Below are 17065 nucleotides of genomic sequence, written 5' to 3'. Positions count from 1 at the left end.
CACAATAGTATTCCATTACATTTATATACCACAGCTTGCCCAGCCATTCCCCAATTGATGGGCATCCCCTTAATTTCCAATTCTTTGCCACCACAAAAAAAAGCTGCTGTGAATATTTTTGTACGTGTGGGTCCTTTTCCCATTTTTATGCTCTCCTTGGGATACAGACCTAGAAGAGGTATTGCTGGGTCAAAGGGTATGCACAGTTTTATAACCCTTTGGACATAGTTCCAAAATGCTTTCAGAATGGTTGGCACAGTTCACAACTTCACCAACAATGTATATTAATTTACTTCCAAAAAGTGTTTGACCTCTTGAGAACTGTTGTTCCCTCCTCCCTTTCTTCTTTCCTTCTTTCTTCTCACCCCTTTCCCCCCGAATTTAGAGTCAGAAGACCTAGGTTCAGATTCCAGTTCTACCACTCACCAACTGTGTGATTTGGGGCAAATCATTTTACCTTTGTTTTCCTCATGAGTAAAATGAGTGATTTGGACTAGATCAGATGTCAAATATGTGGCCCACCAGCCACATTTGGCTAACAACACTTTTGAATGTAACCCAAATCAGATTAAAATGTAGTTCCTTTCTGATTTTAATGTATTGATCTATTAATAGAAAATGAAATGTATAAATGTGTGTTTTTTAAGTCAATATGTGGCTCACAGGGATTCTTATGCATAGTTTAGTGGCCACTGTTTTTATTTAGTTTTTGACACCACTGAACTAGCTGACTTTCAAGGTTCCCACCAGCTCTGTGATTTTGAGATTTTAGAAAAGAAAATGATTGTGTTAAAACAATAAATGGAATGTTTATTAAGTATGAAAATGTGCACGGCAGTCACCTTTGAACATAGTTTGGGGTAAGTTCTGTCTTGCAAATGACCCTGGATTTCAATTTTAAATTCAATTATAGGGTTACATTCTCTGATCAGTAGGGGCTTCTAAATACTTCAATGAAAATTAAAAATTGCATTTATGTAAAATTTAATTTAAAATGCTGTTTTATAATTTGTCAATCGTGATAGGATCAAAAGATTTAGAAATGGAACATACCTGAGAGGTCATTTAGTTCAATATCCTCATTTTACAGGTATAGAAACTGAGGCCCACAGAGGTAAAGTATTAATCTAAGATGATTCAGATAAATACGTAACAGAGCCAGGATTTGAGATTTGGTCTCATGATTCTAATCCAGTGTTCTTTCCATTGCATAGTAATGCTACCAATGTCAGATGGCATCTTTTACTTTGGACACATGGGAGCAGGGATTCACTAATAGCCCCCGGCATGCCACACCCAGGGACAGCCACTTCTCAAGCCACATTGGATCACCTCCTGGTTTGCAATTTGAGTGGTTTCTTGAATTTAAATATGTACGTTACAGGACAAGATTCATGTATTTGAATAATACAAACTATGGTGAGCATTTGGTAATTGGAATGCTTAGATATGGTATGCCTTGCAAATAAATTTTGTAACTTTGAATTTACTGTTTCTAGAAGATCTCTTAATATTTAAATATCATGACAAATTATTAGAATGATTTGAAGTTTTATGTCTCAGTGTCACGTACATAATACTTTATAGCAGTACTTTGAAATCTCTCATAATCTTGATGTTTCCATTATAGTCAAAGTCTCTTACCATGTATTCCTTTTTCCTGGAATTATATAAATCTTTAGAAAAAAGCCAGAAATTAAATTTCTTATGGAAATGTGTTAATTTGTTAGCACTCAGCAAAATACTGATTTTTAAAAGTAGAATGCTTTAAGTTTAATTCAGCTATTAAAAATGAATAAATTCAAACATACTTCATGAAAACTGTGCACTGGAAATCTGTCATTTAGTATGTTGAGTTATGAAATGTCACCTCTAGGCAGTCAGACTTGTGATATTTGAAAATACAGACTTCACATTAATTTATTATAATGCTAAATCAATTTAGGGAGTAATTCTGCATAAAATGTTTTTGTTTTACAAGGAGACATGTTTCATTTTCCAAAAAAATTATTCAGATATAACTTTTCAGGGATATATCTTTAGCTTTGTGTAGTAATAACACTAATTAATAATACTAATGCCTACTATTTATATACAGCTTGCCATTTAGGAAGTGCTTTTCAAATACGATCCCATTTTATCCTTACAACAACCCATATAGCTTTCTATTGCTCTTTAGTTACCCACAGTTTTTGATTTTTGGAATCGAGGTGTTGTACCATGTTTAGCCATATATTATCACCAGAATCTTGAGTGGGAAAGGTCTCTGACAACATCTGGTACAACTTCTACCTGAATATGAATCCACTCCTCATCATCCTTGACTGAAAATAATGGGAAATAAAATCAAACAATTAGAAAACTGTATTCAGGGAAGTAAATTTCCATCCCTAAAGGGAAAAGAAAAATACCTTTGTTCTACATAAAAGTCTTAGGATTTTATGGTTTGGAAAGATAATGACTGATAGTCTTGGTCTAATATTTTTTACATGACATCTTTTTAATCAATTCAATAAACATCTGTTAAGCATCTATTATGTGCTAATGGTGTGAGTGCAAATAAGAAAAAAACAATCCCTACTCTCAAGGATCTTGAAGTCTTATGGGGGAAGACAATGCATAAATGGTAGCTGAAAAGGGTGGGAGAATAGGAGTTACCTGGGGAACAGGTATGATGTGATGTTCCTTGGAGTCAACCAAGCAGAGCTTATGGAAAATAGAGTTGATGTTCCTTGGGGTCAATGAAGCAGAGCTGCTGATGGTAAATGGAGAGTTACTGAAATGTTCCAACTTAAGCCCTCTGTAAAGGAAGCTTTTCAGAAGCCTTAATTAGGAAGCCTTATAACTCAATTTAGGTATACCTTTTGGCTCTATTTGATTGTTGCATCCTCAAGTGTAGAGACTGAGTCAGTCTTTTCTGATTTCCCAGTTTTACTTACTTGCCCAGATTTCCTACTTTTCTGATTTGTTTTCCCAGTGTCCTGCCTATACCAGGTATTTTATGAAAAGATTGCTGTTTGATGAACTTCATCCTGAGTTTAAGAAGCATCACTTGATGGAAAATGCTATCCACATCCTGAGAAAGAACCATGGAGTTTGAATGCAGATCAAAGCATACTATTTGTTCTTTTTTTTTCTGTTGTGTTTTATTTCCTCTTTCTGGTGGTTCCACCTATGAATTCTAATTCTTACAACATCACTAATGTGAAAAATTTAAAACTCAGAAGCTTATGTGATTAAGTGATTGTTGATAATTCAAAATAAATTAATTAAAATTTAAAAAAAGAATTGAATGAGGAGAGGAGAATAGTCTGGATTTCTTTTCAATAAATAGACAGTGCTTTCAACAATACCAAGCTGCCTTCCTGAAAGAGAAACCCATTCTTACCCACTTCTCCCCTCTCTCAGATGTCACACTCATAATGCTGGTTTTTCATCTGTTCATATCAAGCGCTTTTTTTTTTTCTAACACTTCTGGCTAACTTTTTAAAAAAAATACTTCTGGCTAACTAAGAACAGTGTAGTGTTGGTTTTGTAAAACTCTGATGCTTCTTAAACTCAGGATGAAGTTCATCAATCAGCAATCTTTTCAAAAAGTAGCTGGTATAGGCAGGACCCTGGGAAAACAAATCAGAAAAGTAGGAAATTCAGTGGCTTGGCCATCAAACTGCATATCCTAGTCTAGACAGCAGCCACTTTATTCATTCATTTATTTATTTGTTTTAAAAAAATTAATTAATTTTTAGTTTTTAACATTTACTTCCATATGATTTTGAGTTCCAAGTTTTCTCCCCATCTCTCCCCTTCCCCCACCCCATAACAGTGTTCATTCTGATTACCCCTTCCCCCAATCTGCTCTCCCTTCTATCACCCTCACCCCCTTCTCTTATCCCTTTCCCCTTCTATTTTCCTGTAGGGCAAGATAGATTTCGATATCCCATTGCCCTTGTATCTTATTTCCCAGTTGCGTGTAAAAACAATTTTTAATATATTTTTTTTAACTTTGAGTTCCAAATTCTTTCCCTCCTTCCCCACCCACCCTCATTAAGAAGGCAAGTAATTTGATATAGATTATATAAGTGTAGTCATGCAAAACACTTCTGTAATAGTCATGTTGTGAAAGACTAACTGTATTTCCCTCCATCCTATCCCCCCTCCCCATTTATTCTATTCTGTCCTTTGACTCTGTCCTTTCTTAAAAGTGTTTGCTTCTGATTACTCCCTTCCCCCAATCTGCCCTCCCTTCTGTCTCTCCCCCCCACCCCCATCTCCTTCCTCCCTACTTTCCTGTACGGTAAGATAGATTTCCATACCCAATTGAGTATGTATGTTACTCCCTCCTTAAGCCAAATCTTATGAGAGTAAGGTTGACTCATTCGCTGTCACCTCCTTCCTCTTCTCCTCTGCTGTAAAAGCTTTTTCTTGTCTCTTTTATGGGAGATAATTTATCCCATTTTACCTCTCCCTTTCGCCTCCCAGTACATTCCTCTCTCAACCTTTAGTTTTATTTTTTAGTTATTATCTCTTCATATTCAACTGTCCCTGTGCCCTCTGTCTATGTATATTCCCTCCAATTACCCTAATAATGAGAAAGGTCTCATAAGTTGCAAATATCATTTTTCTGTGTAGGAATGTAAACAGTTCAACTTTAATATGTTCCTATTTACCTTCTTATGCTTCTCTTGAGTCTTGTATTTCAAAGTCAAATTTTCTATTTAGCTCTGTTTTTTTTTCCTGAAGAATGCATTTAATTCCTCTACATCATTGAATGTCAGTTTCCCCCCCTCATTGATTACATTCAGTTTTGCTGAGTAGGTGATCCTTGGTCCTTTGGCATCTGGAATAACATATTCCAAGCCCTCTGATCCCTTAACATAGAACCTGCTAAATGTTGTGTCTTTGGATTGAGAAGGCTGGAAACTGTCACAGCTGCCAGTGATTCAGCTCCCTGAGGCCTGCGTGAGGTCCACTGGGGTCCAGTCTGTGCTGGCATGGTCCGTGCTGGACTGCATTCTTCTCCCAGTCTGGTGCAACAGACCTTTTCCGTCGACCATCCAGGTTGTCTTGGGCTGGAAAGTTGTTTCACTCTATCTTTTTGTGGATTCTGCTGCCCTAGAATTTGTTTAGAGTCATTTTTTACAGGTATTTGGATGGCTTTGCGGGAGAGCTCAAGTGAGTCCCCACTTTTACTCTGCCATCTTGGCTCTGCCCCCTGACAGCAGCCACTTTAAACTCATTTAGTTTTTCCTTTGGCTTCTTAGCATATAGGAGCATGAATTTCATTGAGGGAAGCCCTGTAATATTCTGATGCTTGATAAAAACATTAAAATACATTTAGCAAATTATGGATGTTGTTGAGTTAGTTCAATAATGTGTGACTTTTTATGGCCCCACTTGGATTTTTCTTGCCAGAGATACTGGAGTGGTTTGCTATTTCCTTCTCCAGTTCATTTTATAGATGAGGAAATTGAGGAAAATAAGGTTAAGTGACTTGCCCAGGGTCATACAGTTAGTAAGTGTCTGAGGCCAGATTTGAACTTAGGGAGTCTTCCTGATTTCAGACCTGGCACTCTACCTACCTGCCTAAATTGATCAAAAAGTTCTTAGTATTAATCTTTGTGTGTGTGTGTGTGTGTGTGTGTGTGAGATATGGATCCCTTCTGTAGTCTATTCAGCCCTGTGGATGCCTTCTCAGAATGAAGTTTTTAAATATGTAAAATGCATGGGAATATAAAAGAAATGAATTATACTGAGATAAATATAAGATTTTTTCCAATCCAAGTTTATGGGACTCCCTGAAATCTAGCCATCAACCCTTTGTGTATTCCATGGATCCCATTTTAAGAATGCCTGGTCTAGGTGCAGCTAGGTAGTGCAGTAGATAGAGCTTCAGCCTTGGAGTCAGGAGGACCTGAGTTCAAATCCAGCCTCAGACACATGACACTTAACTAACTGTCTGCCCTGGGCAACTCACTTAACCGTGATTCCTTCACGAAAAAGAAAAAAAAAGCCTGGTCTAGCTGGAGAATCTTGCCATTTATAGGGAGCCTTTCTTCCATTTGGAATTTTCTTTAGACATCTTCCATGACAGTCACAACTTCAGCAAAGATGAGTCTCTATTTTACACCTTGCCTGATATTGATATGGTCAGAGTTTTAAGAAGACTCTTTTCATTGATACAGAGAATGATGACTTGACTTTACAGTGTTAGGGGTGATGTTTGTGTGAGAACTTTGGAGAAGAGAGTTGGTCTTCTTTTCTGTTTTGAGGAGACACATGTGACTATATACTCTTTAAGGAGATATCAATGGAGAAAGAAAAAAGACTTTGGGACGAAGCAGTTATATATAGCAGCCAGTCCCTGCTTTCTAGTTTGCCTTTCTAGAGACTTCAGGCAATTTGCCCTTGGATGAAATTGGAATCTTTCTCTTGGCAGAACTGAGATATCTCAATTGCAGCTAGAGAGCTTATTCATTCTGTGTATTTTCTGGCATATTTTAATCTCTGTAACTTACAATTTCTGCTTGCTATCTTGCTGTGAATAAATGGATTTATTCACAGTTCACTGTTTGTGATGCTCTTTAATGTAGCTAGAATTTATAGGGAAGGAATAAGGTCTGAGGGTGTAAGCCTGCCTCTTTCCTTCTAAGGGATAGTGACTAGAAGAACAGTTGGAACTTAAAAAACCCAAAAACCAAAAAGCCAAAAAAACCAAAACTTGTGGACCAGCAATGATGTGGGTAGAGAGTGTGGTAGATAGAGTTTCTAGTCTGAGTTTCCTCTTTCTTAGTGTGCTGTAGTTTGTCCTTGTTTGATTTCCTTCAAACTCCTGTCTCACTTGGTGCCTCCTAAAAAAAAAAAATAAAGAAACACAAAACAAAACCAAAACAATTTAGTAGCAATACTTCCTTCCATGGCTAGAATAATGACAGTTCCGTAGATTTCTCGATTCTTGATTTTATAGATGGATTGGTTGGATTCTTACCTGCTTGACTAAATTAAATGATGATCAGCGTGACACTTGTGATGAATTTAAGAGATAAGAAATAAATTTAAGAGGTCCAGGGTTGTTTTGCCTTGTTACAGTTTTAGAATTTTTGATTTGTTGAATAGTTATGCTATTTCCTTGTTGTTTTTCATTTCTTTTCTTTTAAATCTTATTTGCTATCTAGGATGACTCCAGGAAGAGGAAGGAAAGGATTGGGGTGGAATGGTGATTTAAAAATAATCAGTAAAAACTTTTAAAAGCTATCTTGTTTTTTGTTAGATTAAAAGTAGGAAAGTTCAGGGGCAGCTAGGTGTCAAGTGGCACCGGCCCTGGATTCAGGAGGACCTGAGTTCAAATTAGACCACAGACACATAAGACTTACTAACCGTGTGACCCTGGGCAAGTCACTCAACCCCATTACCTAGCCAAAAAAGCAAAAGCAAAAAGTAGGAGAGTTCAAAAAGACATGATTTATAACTTATTTAAATGTGTTTAACTCTGATATATGACTATGGATCCTCCTAAACCTCCTAAATTAAAAAAAAATTGTCAGAAACATTATCTTTTGAGGCTATGACTATGCCCGTTGTGGTGACCTGCCTCATCTTTATCACATGGCACTATCAGTTTAGTGCTGTAAGTGCTACATCCAAAGTTTCTAAGTTGGAGATTTTATTCTTGCTGAGTGTATATAATTTTCATAGAGTAACTTTTGTACCTTATCAATAAATGATTGATTTAAAATAGGTTTTGATTCTGCCCTTCCTCCTCTCCTTTAGTTTCCTGTGAAAGTCCTTTGAGACTTAAAGAAAGTATTACAACCTCTATCCCCTTTCGCACCATATAGAATCTTCTTCAGTAGTGGAACTATTAATTGAAAATATTATAGAGTATGCTAATTTTATTATATTTTTAAGATTTGGAACAAATTGGGTCCCTAGATGGGAATATAGAATAGACTAGATACATTAAAACCTCATTATCTAACCTCAACTGGGCCCTCACTGAAGAATTTATTCCTTCCTAATTGATTTCCCTGTACCACTCTTCAAAGAGGTTATTTTAAATCTTTTCTCAGGCCTTCTAGCATGCCACCATCTCAACTGAGGCTTTCGTTGCTTATGTTATTGAGAAAATTGAGGCCATTGACCAAGAGCTCTCTCTTCATTTCTTTCCTTTCTTTGAATTCTTTGACATCACCCAGTCTTTCCTTCTTCCTACCTTTTTGCTGAGGTGGGGAAGTTGGTCTTCTTGTCAAGGCCCACTCCCCTATATGTATCCTAAATGACATTCCCTCTGTATCTTCTGTAGCACATTGGCCTCTCAATCATCTTCCTTCTCTCTCTACTCTTCAGTCTCTCCATATCTGTCATTTGCTTTCCTACTGCTCTAAAACATGCACAGATCTCTCTCTCAGTAGACCCTACTACTCCCTCAAGCTATTGTCATATATTTTCCTTCCCTTTCTCAATCAAAATCCTAGAAAAACTCTGAATATACTCTTTGCTTTCACTCATTCCTCAATCCTTTGCATTACAGTTTCCAACTTCATTCCCACTGACCTGCTTTCTCTTTGGGTCCCTATAAAATGAAGGAGGCTAGATTAAATGACCACCAAAGTGCCTTTTTTGGCCAGATGTTCTAATTTTTGTATACTGGTCTGTGTGTGTGTGTGTGTGTGTGTGTGTGTGTTGTCCTAATGAGATCACATATTTCCTAATTTATTTCCCAGTATCTTCCTTCAAAAGTTATTTCTCACTTGACTGATTTTGAAGGTTTTTGCTGTTTTTCCATGATCTCTCAGGTGTCCACAGAATTTTCTTCTTTTTAGTGATTCTAGGTTCATTTTCCTTTTTTTTGTGTAATTTTGGTTCATTGTGTTCTTGGTCCTCTCTAAATTTTTTTATTCACTTTTTCTTTTGTCCTCACAACCTTCTCAATTGGTTCATCTCCTTATGATCTATATTTATCCTCAAGATTTTTCCTTTGTGCTTTTAGTCTTTTAGCCTTTCTTTTATATTTCCTGTTGTTTATCCTTAATTTCCTCCCCAGTCTTTGACTCTTCCCCCTTCTGCCATCATACAGAATCTGCCCATCTTCTCAGTCCACCCCCTTCCTACCACCTCAAGTCATGTGTTGTATTTCCTTGTGTTGGAGAATGTGAATACCTTGCTTGCAGCCCTTATCTTCCATTAGATTGTGAGTTCCTGGAGTGTGGGCTGTTTTCCTTCTTTTTATATCTCTCAGGTTTAGACCAGTACCTGGCACATACTAGGTGCTTCATAAATGTGTATTGACTTACCAACCCACCAGAAACTCCACTGGAGAAACAGCTGGCTCCAGTTGGTTTTTCAGTCCCCTTTTTCTCAGGCATGTATAAACTCTCTCTGCCCTACCTACATTTTCTTTTCTTCTTTAATTACTCATTGTTTCCTTGAGGTGGATAGGATGAATATGTCTTGCACCTTTTATAGTGTGTGAGGAAGAGTGATTCATTGCCTTGAGATGACTGCATAGGAACTTCCATGGCTGAACCCTGAAGTATAACCCTATGAGATTGTTTGTATGTATCTGTGTGGGGTGGGGAAACTCTGAATGTTTCAGTTGTTTGATTTTATTTCATAATGTTTTTATGTGGTACAATGTTTTTTTGTCTACTTGACTTGTGGATTCAACTGTTGTTATTCCATAGCTACCACATAATTTGTTTTGGAGGCTGCAGAGTTTTGCAGAAAAATTCTACATCTTGCTCATCCTGGGATACTCTGAGAATATAAAAATTTCAAAAAATTTATGAGAATACTATATAAAAACCACTTGTTAATGCTCTTCTGAAGACCACGGTTTTTGTGTTTTTGTTTTAAATGAAAAAGTATTAAATAAGATCCCTCCATCTGGCAGCCATGAGTATGTATTTAGTTTCCTTTGTCTGTACTAATTTGAAGTCTAGGAAAATTGGCAAGTAAATTAGAAGTGCTTTTCTTCACCTTCCCCAGCATTGATTTCTTTCTTTGCCACCCTATACTACCTCTGAGCACAGCTAGTAAGCATTGAGGTGCCACTCCATTCCTCCCCCCATCCGCAGCCGTAGTGACAAGGATAGTCATTATTTAGTAATTATTTCAATAGCAGGATCCTGAACTTTCCAGTCATAGAGTGGATGGAGTTAACACAATGGGATATGATCACGGTAGCATAAATCTAGTGTAAACGTTTCAATTAACTCTTTGGGCTGAATTTGACAAAAGACCTTAGTCGATTTGCTGTCCTGGGTCTTTCTTTCTTGGCATTTGTTAATATGGTCTTTATTGAGTTGTTAATATGGTCTTTACATCATCTTGTTGCTGTTACAATTAATAAGCAAAGATTGAGTACCTTTGGTTTCATGATACAGTCTCAGGCTTGTGGTGGGTGCAGTCTTATGTTTTCAAGGAGCTTAAAATGTGATGGAGATGGATCACTTGACAGGCATTTATTATGCACCTACTTTATGCCAGGTACTATGCCAGGCCTTGGGAGATAAGCTATTTATACAAACTACTGCAATAAAAGGCACTGTGATAAAGAGTGTCTGCATGTGGTAACTAAAAGAGAATCAAGGGTCTCCATGCTCTGCTACCTCTTGTGCAAATCACCTATCTTTCTGGCTGTGAATTTCTTTGGCTCTCACATGACTTCTATGTACTCATGTCTCTTCCAGTTTTAAATACTGTAAGTGCTGAAAAGAAGTATAAAGAAAATGTTTTGGGAGTTGGGGGTGGGGAGAGGTGAATGAGGGGTGAGAGAAAGAGGAGGGAGGGTAGGAAAGGGTGGGGGAAAGGGATGAGACAGAAGACAGAGGAGAGAGGGGGGAGGGAAAAAAGGAGGAGAGAGAGTTCTATTTGTGGGTGATTATCAAAGACTTTATGATGTCTGAATTGTGCCTTGAGAAATGGGTGGGATTTTGACAAGCAGAGATAGGTGTCAAGGAACGGAAGTGGAAAGTCACTAGGTGATGTCTAGTGTTGATTCCTTCTCTACATGCAAGTTCAATACAGAATGAGTAGTAGATAAATTTGACTGGAATGTTGAGCTAAAGATAGGACCAGCAAGGTATGTTGGTGATACGGATTGAGAAGGTCTTTGAGCTCTAGATTAAAGAGTTTGGACTTTGTCTTATAGACAATGAGGATCCATTGAAGGTTTTTGTGCAGGGGAGAGATATGATCCAAGTCTTATTTTTGTTTATTTGGAAAGTTAACAAAGTACTTGCATGCAGGATAGGTTAGAGTTCAGGGAAGAAGGGAGGGGGATTGGACTCTGATTGTGAGACCAGACAGAAGTTTTTTATTCAAAATGTTTTATTTCAGAAACATAAACAAAATTATTTCTGAGATATCTAGGTGATGTAAGAAGCAGAGTACTGGGCTTAAAGTCAGGGAGATGTGAGTTCAAATGCGACCTCAGACCCAAAGTAGCTATGTGCCACTGGTCCCTTAATTTCTGTAGCCTCACTTTCATCTGTAAATGAGGGATTTGGACTTGATGATTTCAAAGTACCTTTCCAGCCCTAAATTTGTGATTGTGACATTATAGGAACTCTGACTATGACATACTTTCTTGGACACAGTGATCAGAATATTTGATAATGTGATATGGGTAAATAATATTTCTGAGAAATGAAAATTCACCTTAAATATTTATTCATTCTCCTTCATGGTAGTCTAGATGAGAGGTAGTATTTCTAGATGTAAGCTTTAATAAATCAATGCGAATGTCTAATTAAAGTGGAAGCATGGAATTCTTTTTTCCCATTAGTTGCCACGCTGTACTACCTGTTTTACAAGACTGGTAGCTCAATAAACCTTTCTCATCTAGGCAATGGCATGTTCAGAAGAGTTGTGGGGGAAGCTCCATTCATGCTTGTCTTGGTGTTCTTCATGGAAGTGATGCAAGGAGAGATTTGTGAGTTTTTTTTTCCACTTATCAGTCCTTTTTAGTAGCATACTCAAATATTTCACATTTATAGGCCTTATTCCACATTTTCAAAGCATTATCCAAAGTTCTTAACAAATGTCAATAATGAAAGAAAAAATAATGATATGATAAATGGGGAACACTGGTGCCGTAATAATTGGAATACATTCATGATAGAAAAGTCAAACCTTATTATTAAATTTTAGAAATGTACCTCCAAGTTGTAAAATTAGCTGAATTAGAGTCAGGAATTCGAGTTGGAATCAGAATTAAGTAGGTGGTACAGTGGATAGAAAGCTGGGCCTGTAGTCAGGAAGAGTGCAAATCTAACTGTGGACAGATACTAGCTGTGTGATGCTGGGCAAGTAACTTAATCTCTGTCTGCCTTTGCTTCCTCGACTGTTTTTGTTGTTGAGACATTTCAGTCATGTTGGATGCTTTGAGATCCCTTTTGGGATTTTCTTTGCAAAAATACTGAAGTGACTTGCCCTTTCTTTCTCCAGTTCATTTTACAGATGAGGAAACTGAGGCAAACAGGTTTAAGTGGCTTGCCCATTGTCACATAGCTAGTGACTGTCTGAGGCCAGAATTAAATTCAGGAAGAGGAATCTTCTTGACTCAGCCCCGTCACTCTACTCATTGTACTTAGCTGCTCTCAACAGTTAAATGGGGCTAATAAATAATAGCACCTATCTCTCAGAGTATTAAATGCAATAATATTTGTAATGTGCTTAGCATTAGGCCTGGCACATATAGGCATTTAATAAACACTTGCTTCCTTCTTCCTTTATACAGAGGAAATAATTGAGCAAGAGAAGTCAAAGGTATGAATAAATCACAAATTTCCTTTGACTGATGTAAAATCCATTTCTCTGAATTTTTGGAGCTTGGAGTGTCATGTTTCCCTCTCTAGTTAAGATAGAAAACTGCTCTTTTTAGAGATCAGACCTGGAGTTCATACCCCTGTTCTACCAATAACTAGCTATATCACGTCGGGCAAGTCACAGTCTCTTTAGTTCTAGGTCTTCTTGTTTGTAAAACGTAGGGGTTAGAACAGTTCGCATCTAAGGTGTTTAGGGAATACCTTAAGGGTCTTAGGGGATATGGGAAAGGAGATGCAGATTGATGACAGGGATCAAGAAGGTAGAGTGACAGAAGTCTGAAGTTATGGAGCCTCTGATTTCAGGTTATTTTAAGGAAAGATTTCCAAACAATTAGAGCTGTCCAAAAAATTAGTTGCTGTGAGTCATCTTGATTTAGTGTGTTCCATGACATTAGAGGTGTTAAAGCCCAGGCAGGATGACCACTTGTCTGGCTGAGGGGACTCATTCATCAAGTTAGGAGTATGGGAACAGATTGCCTTTATTGTTTTTTTTTCCATTCTATGGTGATTTGATTTAGTGATTCTCTCCTGAATTTAACATCATATACCAACAATCCAAGTCTATGTGTGACTCAAAGTTTTACTGCAATTTACTTCTTTGAAGCAATCTGTTACGATAATCTTCGATTACAGCTAAAACCTTTGGTTGCCTATCTTTGTATACTGTGGTTCCCCTGCAGGATGGAAAGTTGTTGACAAGTTCTTCCAGTAGTTTTTCATTCCTTAGCCTTGCACAGTTCTGAATGCTTTCAGTAGGTACTAAATTTTTGTTAATTTAGCTTTTGGTGACTTTGGGATTTTGAATAACTTATAGAATATGTTGTACATTTAAGGAGAAATGAATTGGACTGTCAGTAGCATTTACTGGTGCTGAATTCTTACTTCCCACCTCTCTGCAGCTTGTCAAATTCAAAGCTATATAAATCTGTGCCCGCGAATAGAAGTAAATTACAGCAGCCGTGGCAGACCCAATTCTGAAGTACAAATATCCTTGAAAGTACTATTTTACTAAATGCCTTCAAAGAATGTCACAAAGTGGGAATTTTGAAGGTCAGCATTTAAACCAAAATAAAATGGTTTGGTGAGATCAGTTATAACTAATAGTTTGATGAAAGGTATTAAAAGCCTCTACTGTTGTATTAGAAGGAACAAAAATCCCATGGCAGTAACGCCATACACCAAGGCTATTTATTAAGGAAGGAAGCATGTGTTCATAGTGACCTTGGGACTGAATAGACCTGCATTTGGGATTTGACAGGAATGGTTTGCAGACGAATGAAATAAGAAGCATGTGTAGTGAGGGTACTGTGACATTTGATAGCTGGAACTAAAACAAGGGCTTTAAATTTCATTTAAAACTTCTGTACTTAAATCCTCCCCCCCTTACCAAATAATTGAAAAAAAATCTATCTCAACCAAATATGGCATTTATCTTTCTTTCAGTATGGTTTGTACATGTTTCATATCTAGTCATAATTTTCTACTTTTTCTCTCACTTTTTTAAAGAAAAAAAAGGAAAAGAAGATAAACTTTTAAAACTCAGATTGGAAAATACCTTCTTGCTGAGTTGGTGGCCCAGTGTGAGTGACTAGGATTCATCAGCTTCTTCTTTGTGGCCTGGGGAGCTTCAGACCCTAGTAACAGATTGCTTGGGTTGTATCATATGTTTTTCTTGTTTCGTGAAAAAAGTTTTGACTCCCTGCCTTACTCTTTGAGAAGAAAGATAAATAAACAAAATAAACAACCACCTACTATCAAAATTGAATGCCCAGATAGAAACTTAGGCTTTATTCATAGGGATTTTTATTAATTGAATTTGACTCCAGTTTTTTGAATCACAGAATCTGAGATGGGTTTCTTGAACTTCTTAAGCTTTCAGGCTGTCTGGTAAGGGGGGAGTGGATCACTAGAAAGTGCTCCTTCAGTGGGGAAACTCTTTTAATATTATGGCTCTGCCAGTTGTTGGTGACATTTCCCTGTCCATTGCATTTAAATGAATCTTAAAGTTAAATTTAAAAAAAAATTAATCATTATTTTTCACTGTTGCAAAATGCTTTTGGTGTTTTCTGGTCACTCTGAATTCTCTCAAACCTTCTGCCACTCTACATTGCTGAGCTAGGTTATAAGCTCAACATTTGCTTTTCAGTCCTTTAGATCTTGACTCAAATGATGTTTATTTCAAGAGCTGAAACCCTGATTTTTGTTGTCATCTTCTTTGTTTCCATTAGCTTGCCGTGTTTCAGAAACTGTGTAGATTGTTTTTGCAGCAGCTCAGATGAGCATTCAGTTGTTAGCCTAGCATTTTAAGACTCGCGGGATAAATAGTATAGGTAACCTTGAAGTTTAATTTCAGAAACACAGAACCCTTTCTTTGTGCTGCCTTAGAGTATTAAGAAGGAAAAAAAACCACATTGCTAGTCAATAATTGTGTTTACTCTGGGATAATCAATTAACTAGCATGGAATAGAATGTTTATTGGTATAACTGTGGTTTGGAGTGACAAGCAGATTTAAAAACTGTTGGATTCTCCAAAATGTGCTTAACATCAATAAAAAAAAATATCTTCACACAAATAGTAGGAATTATAGAATGATATTTTGCCTTGTGGCTTTTTGAATGTAGAAAGCAGACTAATTAATTCTCAATGTCTTTCACTTGCTTGCTTGTTTGAAGTGTAAATTTGAAAAACCTTTAGCACCATGCTGCAGTTCACATGCTCCAATAGATTTGATACCTCTAAAAGAACCTAGAATTTCTTTGTTGTTATTGTGTTATTTGTGATTTTAGTGTCTCTCTCTTATTGAGTGTGCACTTGGAGTTGAGTTTGAGTGAAACTTTTTCATGAACTCAATTTCAGAAAAATATTCTATATTGTAATATAGTTAGAGTTCTTTAGGATTTCCTCTTTTAGATGTTCTTATTGATTACTACAGAGCCTAGGTGGCACAGTGTATACAGCACTGGTTCTGGAGTTGGGAAAACTCATCTTCCTGAGTTCAAATCTTCTTGAGATACTTACTATCTGTGTGATACTGGACAAATCACTCAACCCTGTTTGCCTCAATTCCTCATCTGTAAAATGAGCTGGAGAAGGAAATGGCAAACCACTCCGGTATCTTTGCAAAGGAAACTACAAATGGGGTCACCAAGAGTCCAACTTGACTGAAACAGCCAAACAACATCTATTAGTCCATTTCTTATTTCCCTCTATGTTCTCATTCTCTATGTCTTTTCTTTTTTGAGGTATAATTTCTAATGAGTACATTAGCTAAATAAAAGCATATCTGAGCCTGTACAGAAATAATTTTGTGTTTATTTCTCAGGTTAAAAAGCTCTAGTGACTTTATATTGCCCCAAAGATAAAATAGAAACTCTCCTGTTTGGCATTAAAGCCCTTCCTAATTTTGTTTTTAGCCTACCTTTCCAGACTTATTGGGCATTGCTCCTTCCTATATTCTTTCTAATGTTGACTCAGTCTGCCTTACTCATTGTTTCTAATTCTGTTCTTTTGAGCTATGCAGGATGGTGCTTCTAATGTCCCTTCCAAATTATAGCATTTCATATATATGAAGAAAATGATGCTATCTCTCTCTCACCCTGTTCCCTAGTGAAATCTCTTCATCTCCATAAAAAATGTTTAACCAAAAAAACCCAAACCTATTGATTCCCATTGATAACCTCTGTAAAGTGGGAACTTATTTGTCCAGTCAGTCAAAGAAAACACAGTCATCATCTTTGAAAATATTTGTCCAAATCTGCATCTTTATGATGAATATTGTTTTAGTCTCTCCTTTTTGAAGAGAACCAGTGATATAAGGAGGTGATGTCTTGACTTGCCAGGGATTTTAGTGAGGCAGAACGGTGCAAAGTTATCAGCCTCACTCTCTCCACTGGAGTCCAGTGGCTAGACATAGGTCAGGGCAATTGGTGAAGTAGCTGGAGACCTTGGCCATTTTAAGCTAAGGTCTTTCCCAAGTCTCCGTTTGTTTGAGGCAAAGCCCATTCATTGATTAAAGGCTAGGTAAGAACTGAGGCCAAAAGTGGTGTAGTTTGACTTCCCAAAAGAATCATTCTGGGTGGGGGAGACCCTCAGAGTTTCTCTCCATTGTTTGTCTTTTAATATTCTTTTCCTTTTATTGTTGTGGTCTCTATGTAAATTGTTCTTTTTTTCTCCCAAGGAGGCAGAGGTTCTTTGTTGCCTTATTTACTTTATTGTATTTTGTTGCTATCTTCCCCTT

At 37.0% G+C, this 17065-nt stretch overlaps 1 protein-coding gene across 6 annotated transcripts in view; it reads left to right on the top strand.

The window, feature by feature from the left end:
• The window catches only part of MLLT3 (MLLT3 super elongation complex subunit), a 317963-nt gene that overhangs the window by 103286 nt on the left and 197612 nt on the right, over window positions 1-17065 (top strand). For 4 of the 6 annotated variants that reach the window (XM_078153056.1, XM_078153052.1, XM_078153055.1 and 1 more), the window contains exon 3: window positions 11846-11932. The exons of the other annotated variants lie outside the window; for them this stretch is intronic. In XM_078153056.1, coding sequence (XP_078009182.1) covers window positions 11846-11932 — 87 coding nt within the window. The remainder of the gene's footprint in view (window positions 1-11845; window positions 11933-17065) is intronic. 6 annotated transcript variants of the gene reach the window in all.

The sequence above is a fragment of the Phascolarctos cinereus genome, unplaced genomic scaffold (assembly GCF_003287225.1).
Source record: "Phascolarctos cinereus isolate Bilbo 61053 unplaced genomic scaffold, phaCin_HiC Scaffold_4;HRSCAF=312, whole genome shotgun sequence".
Lineage (NCBI taxonomy): Eukaryota > Metazoa > Chordata > Mammalia > Diprotodontia > Phascolarctidae > Phascolarctos > Phascolarctos cinereus.
This window is presented reverse-complemented; position numbering and strand designations above follow the sequence as displayed.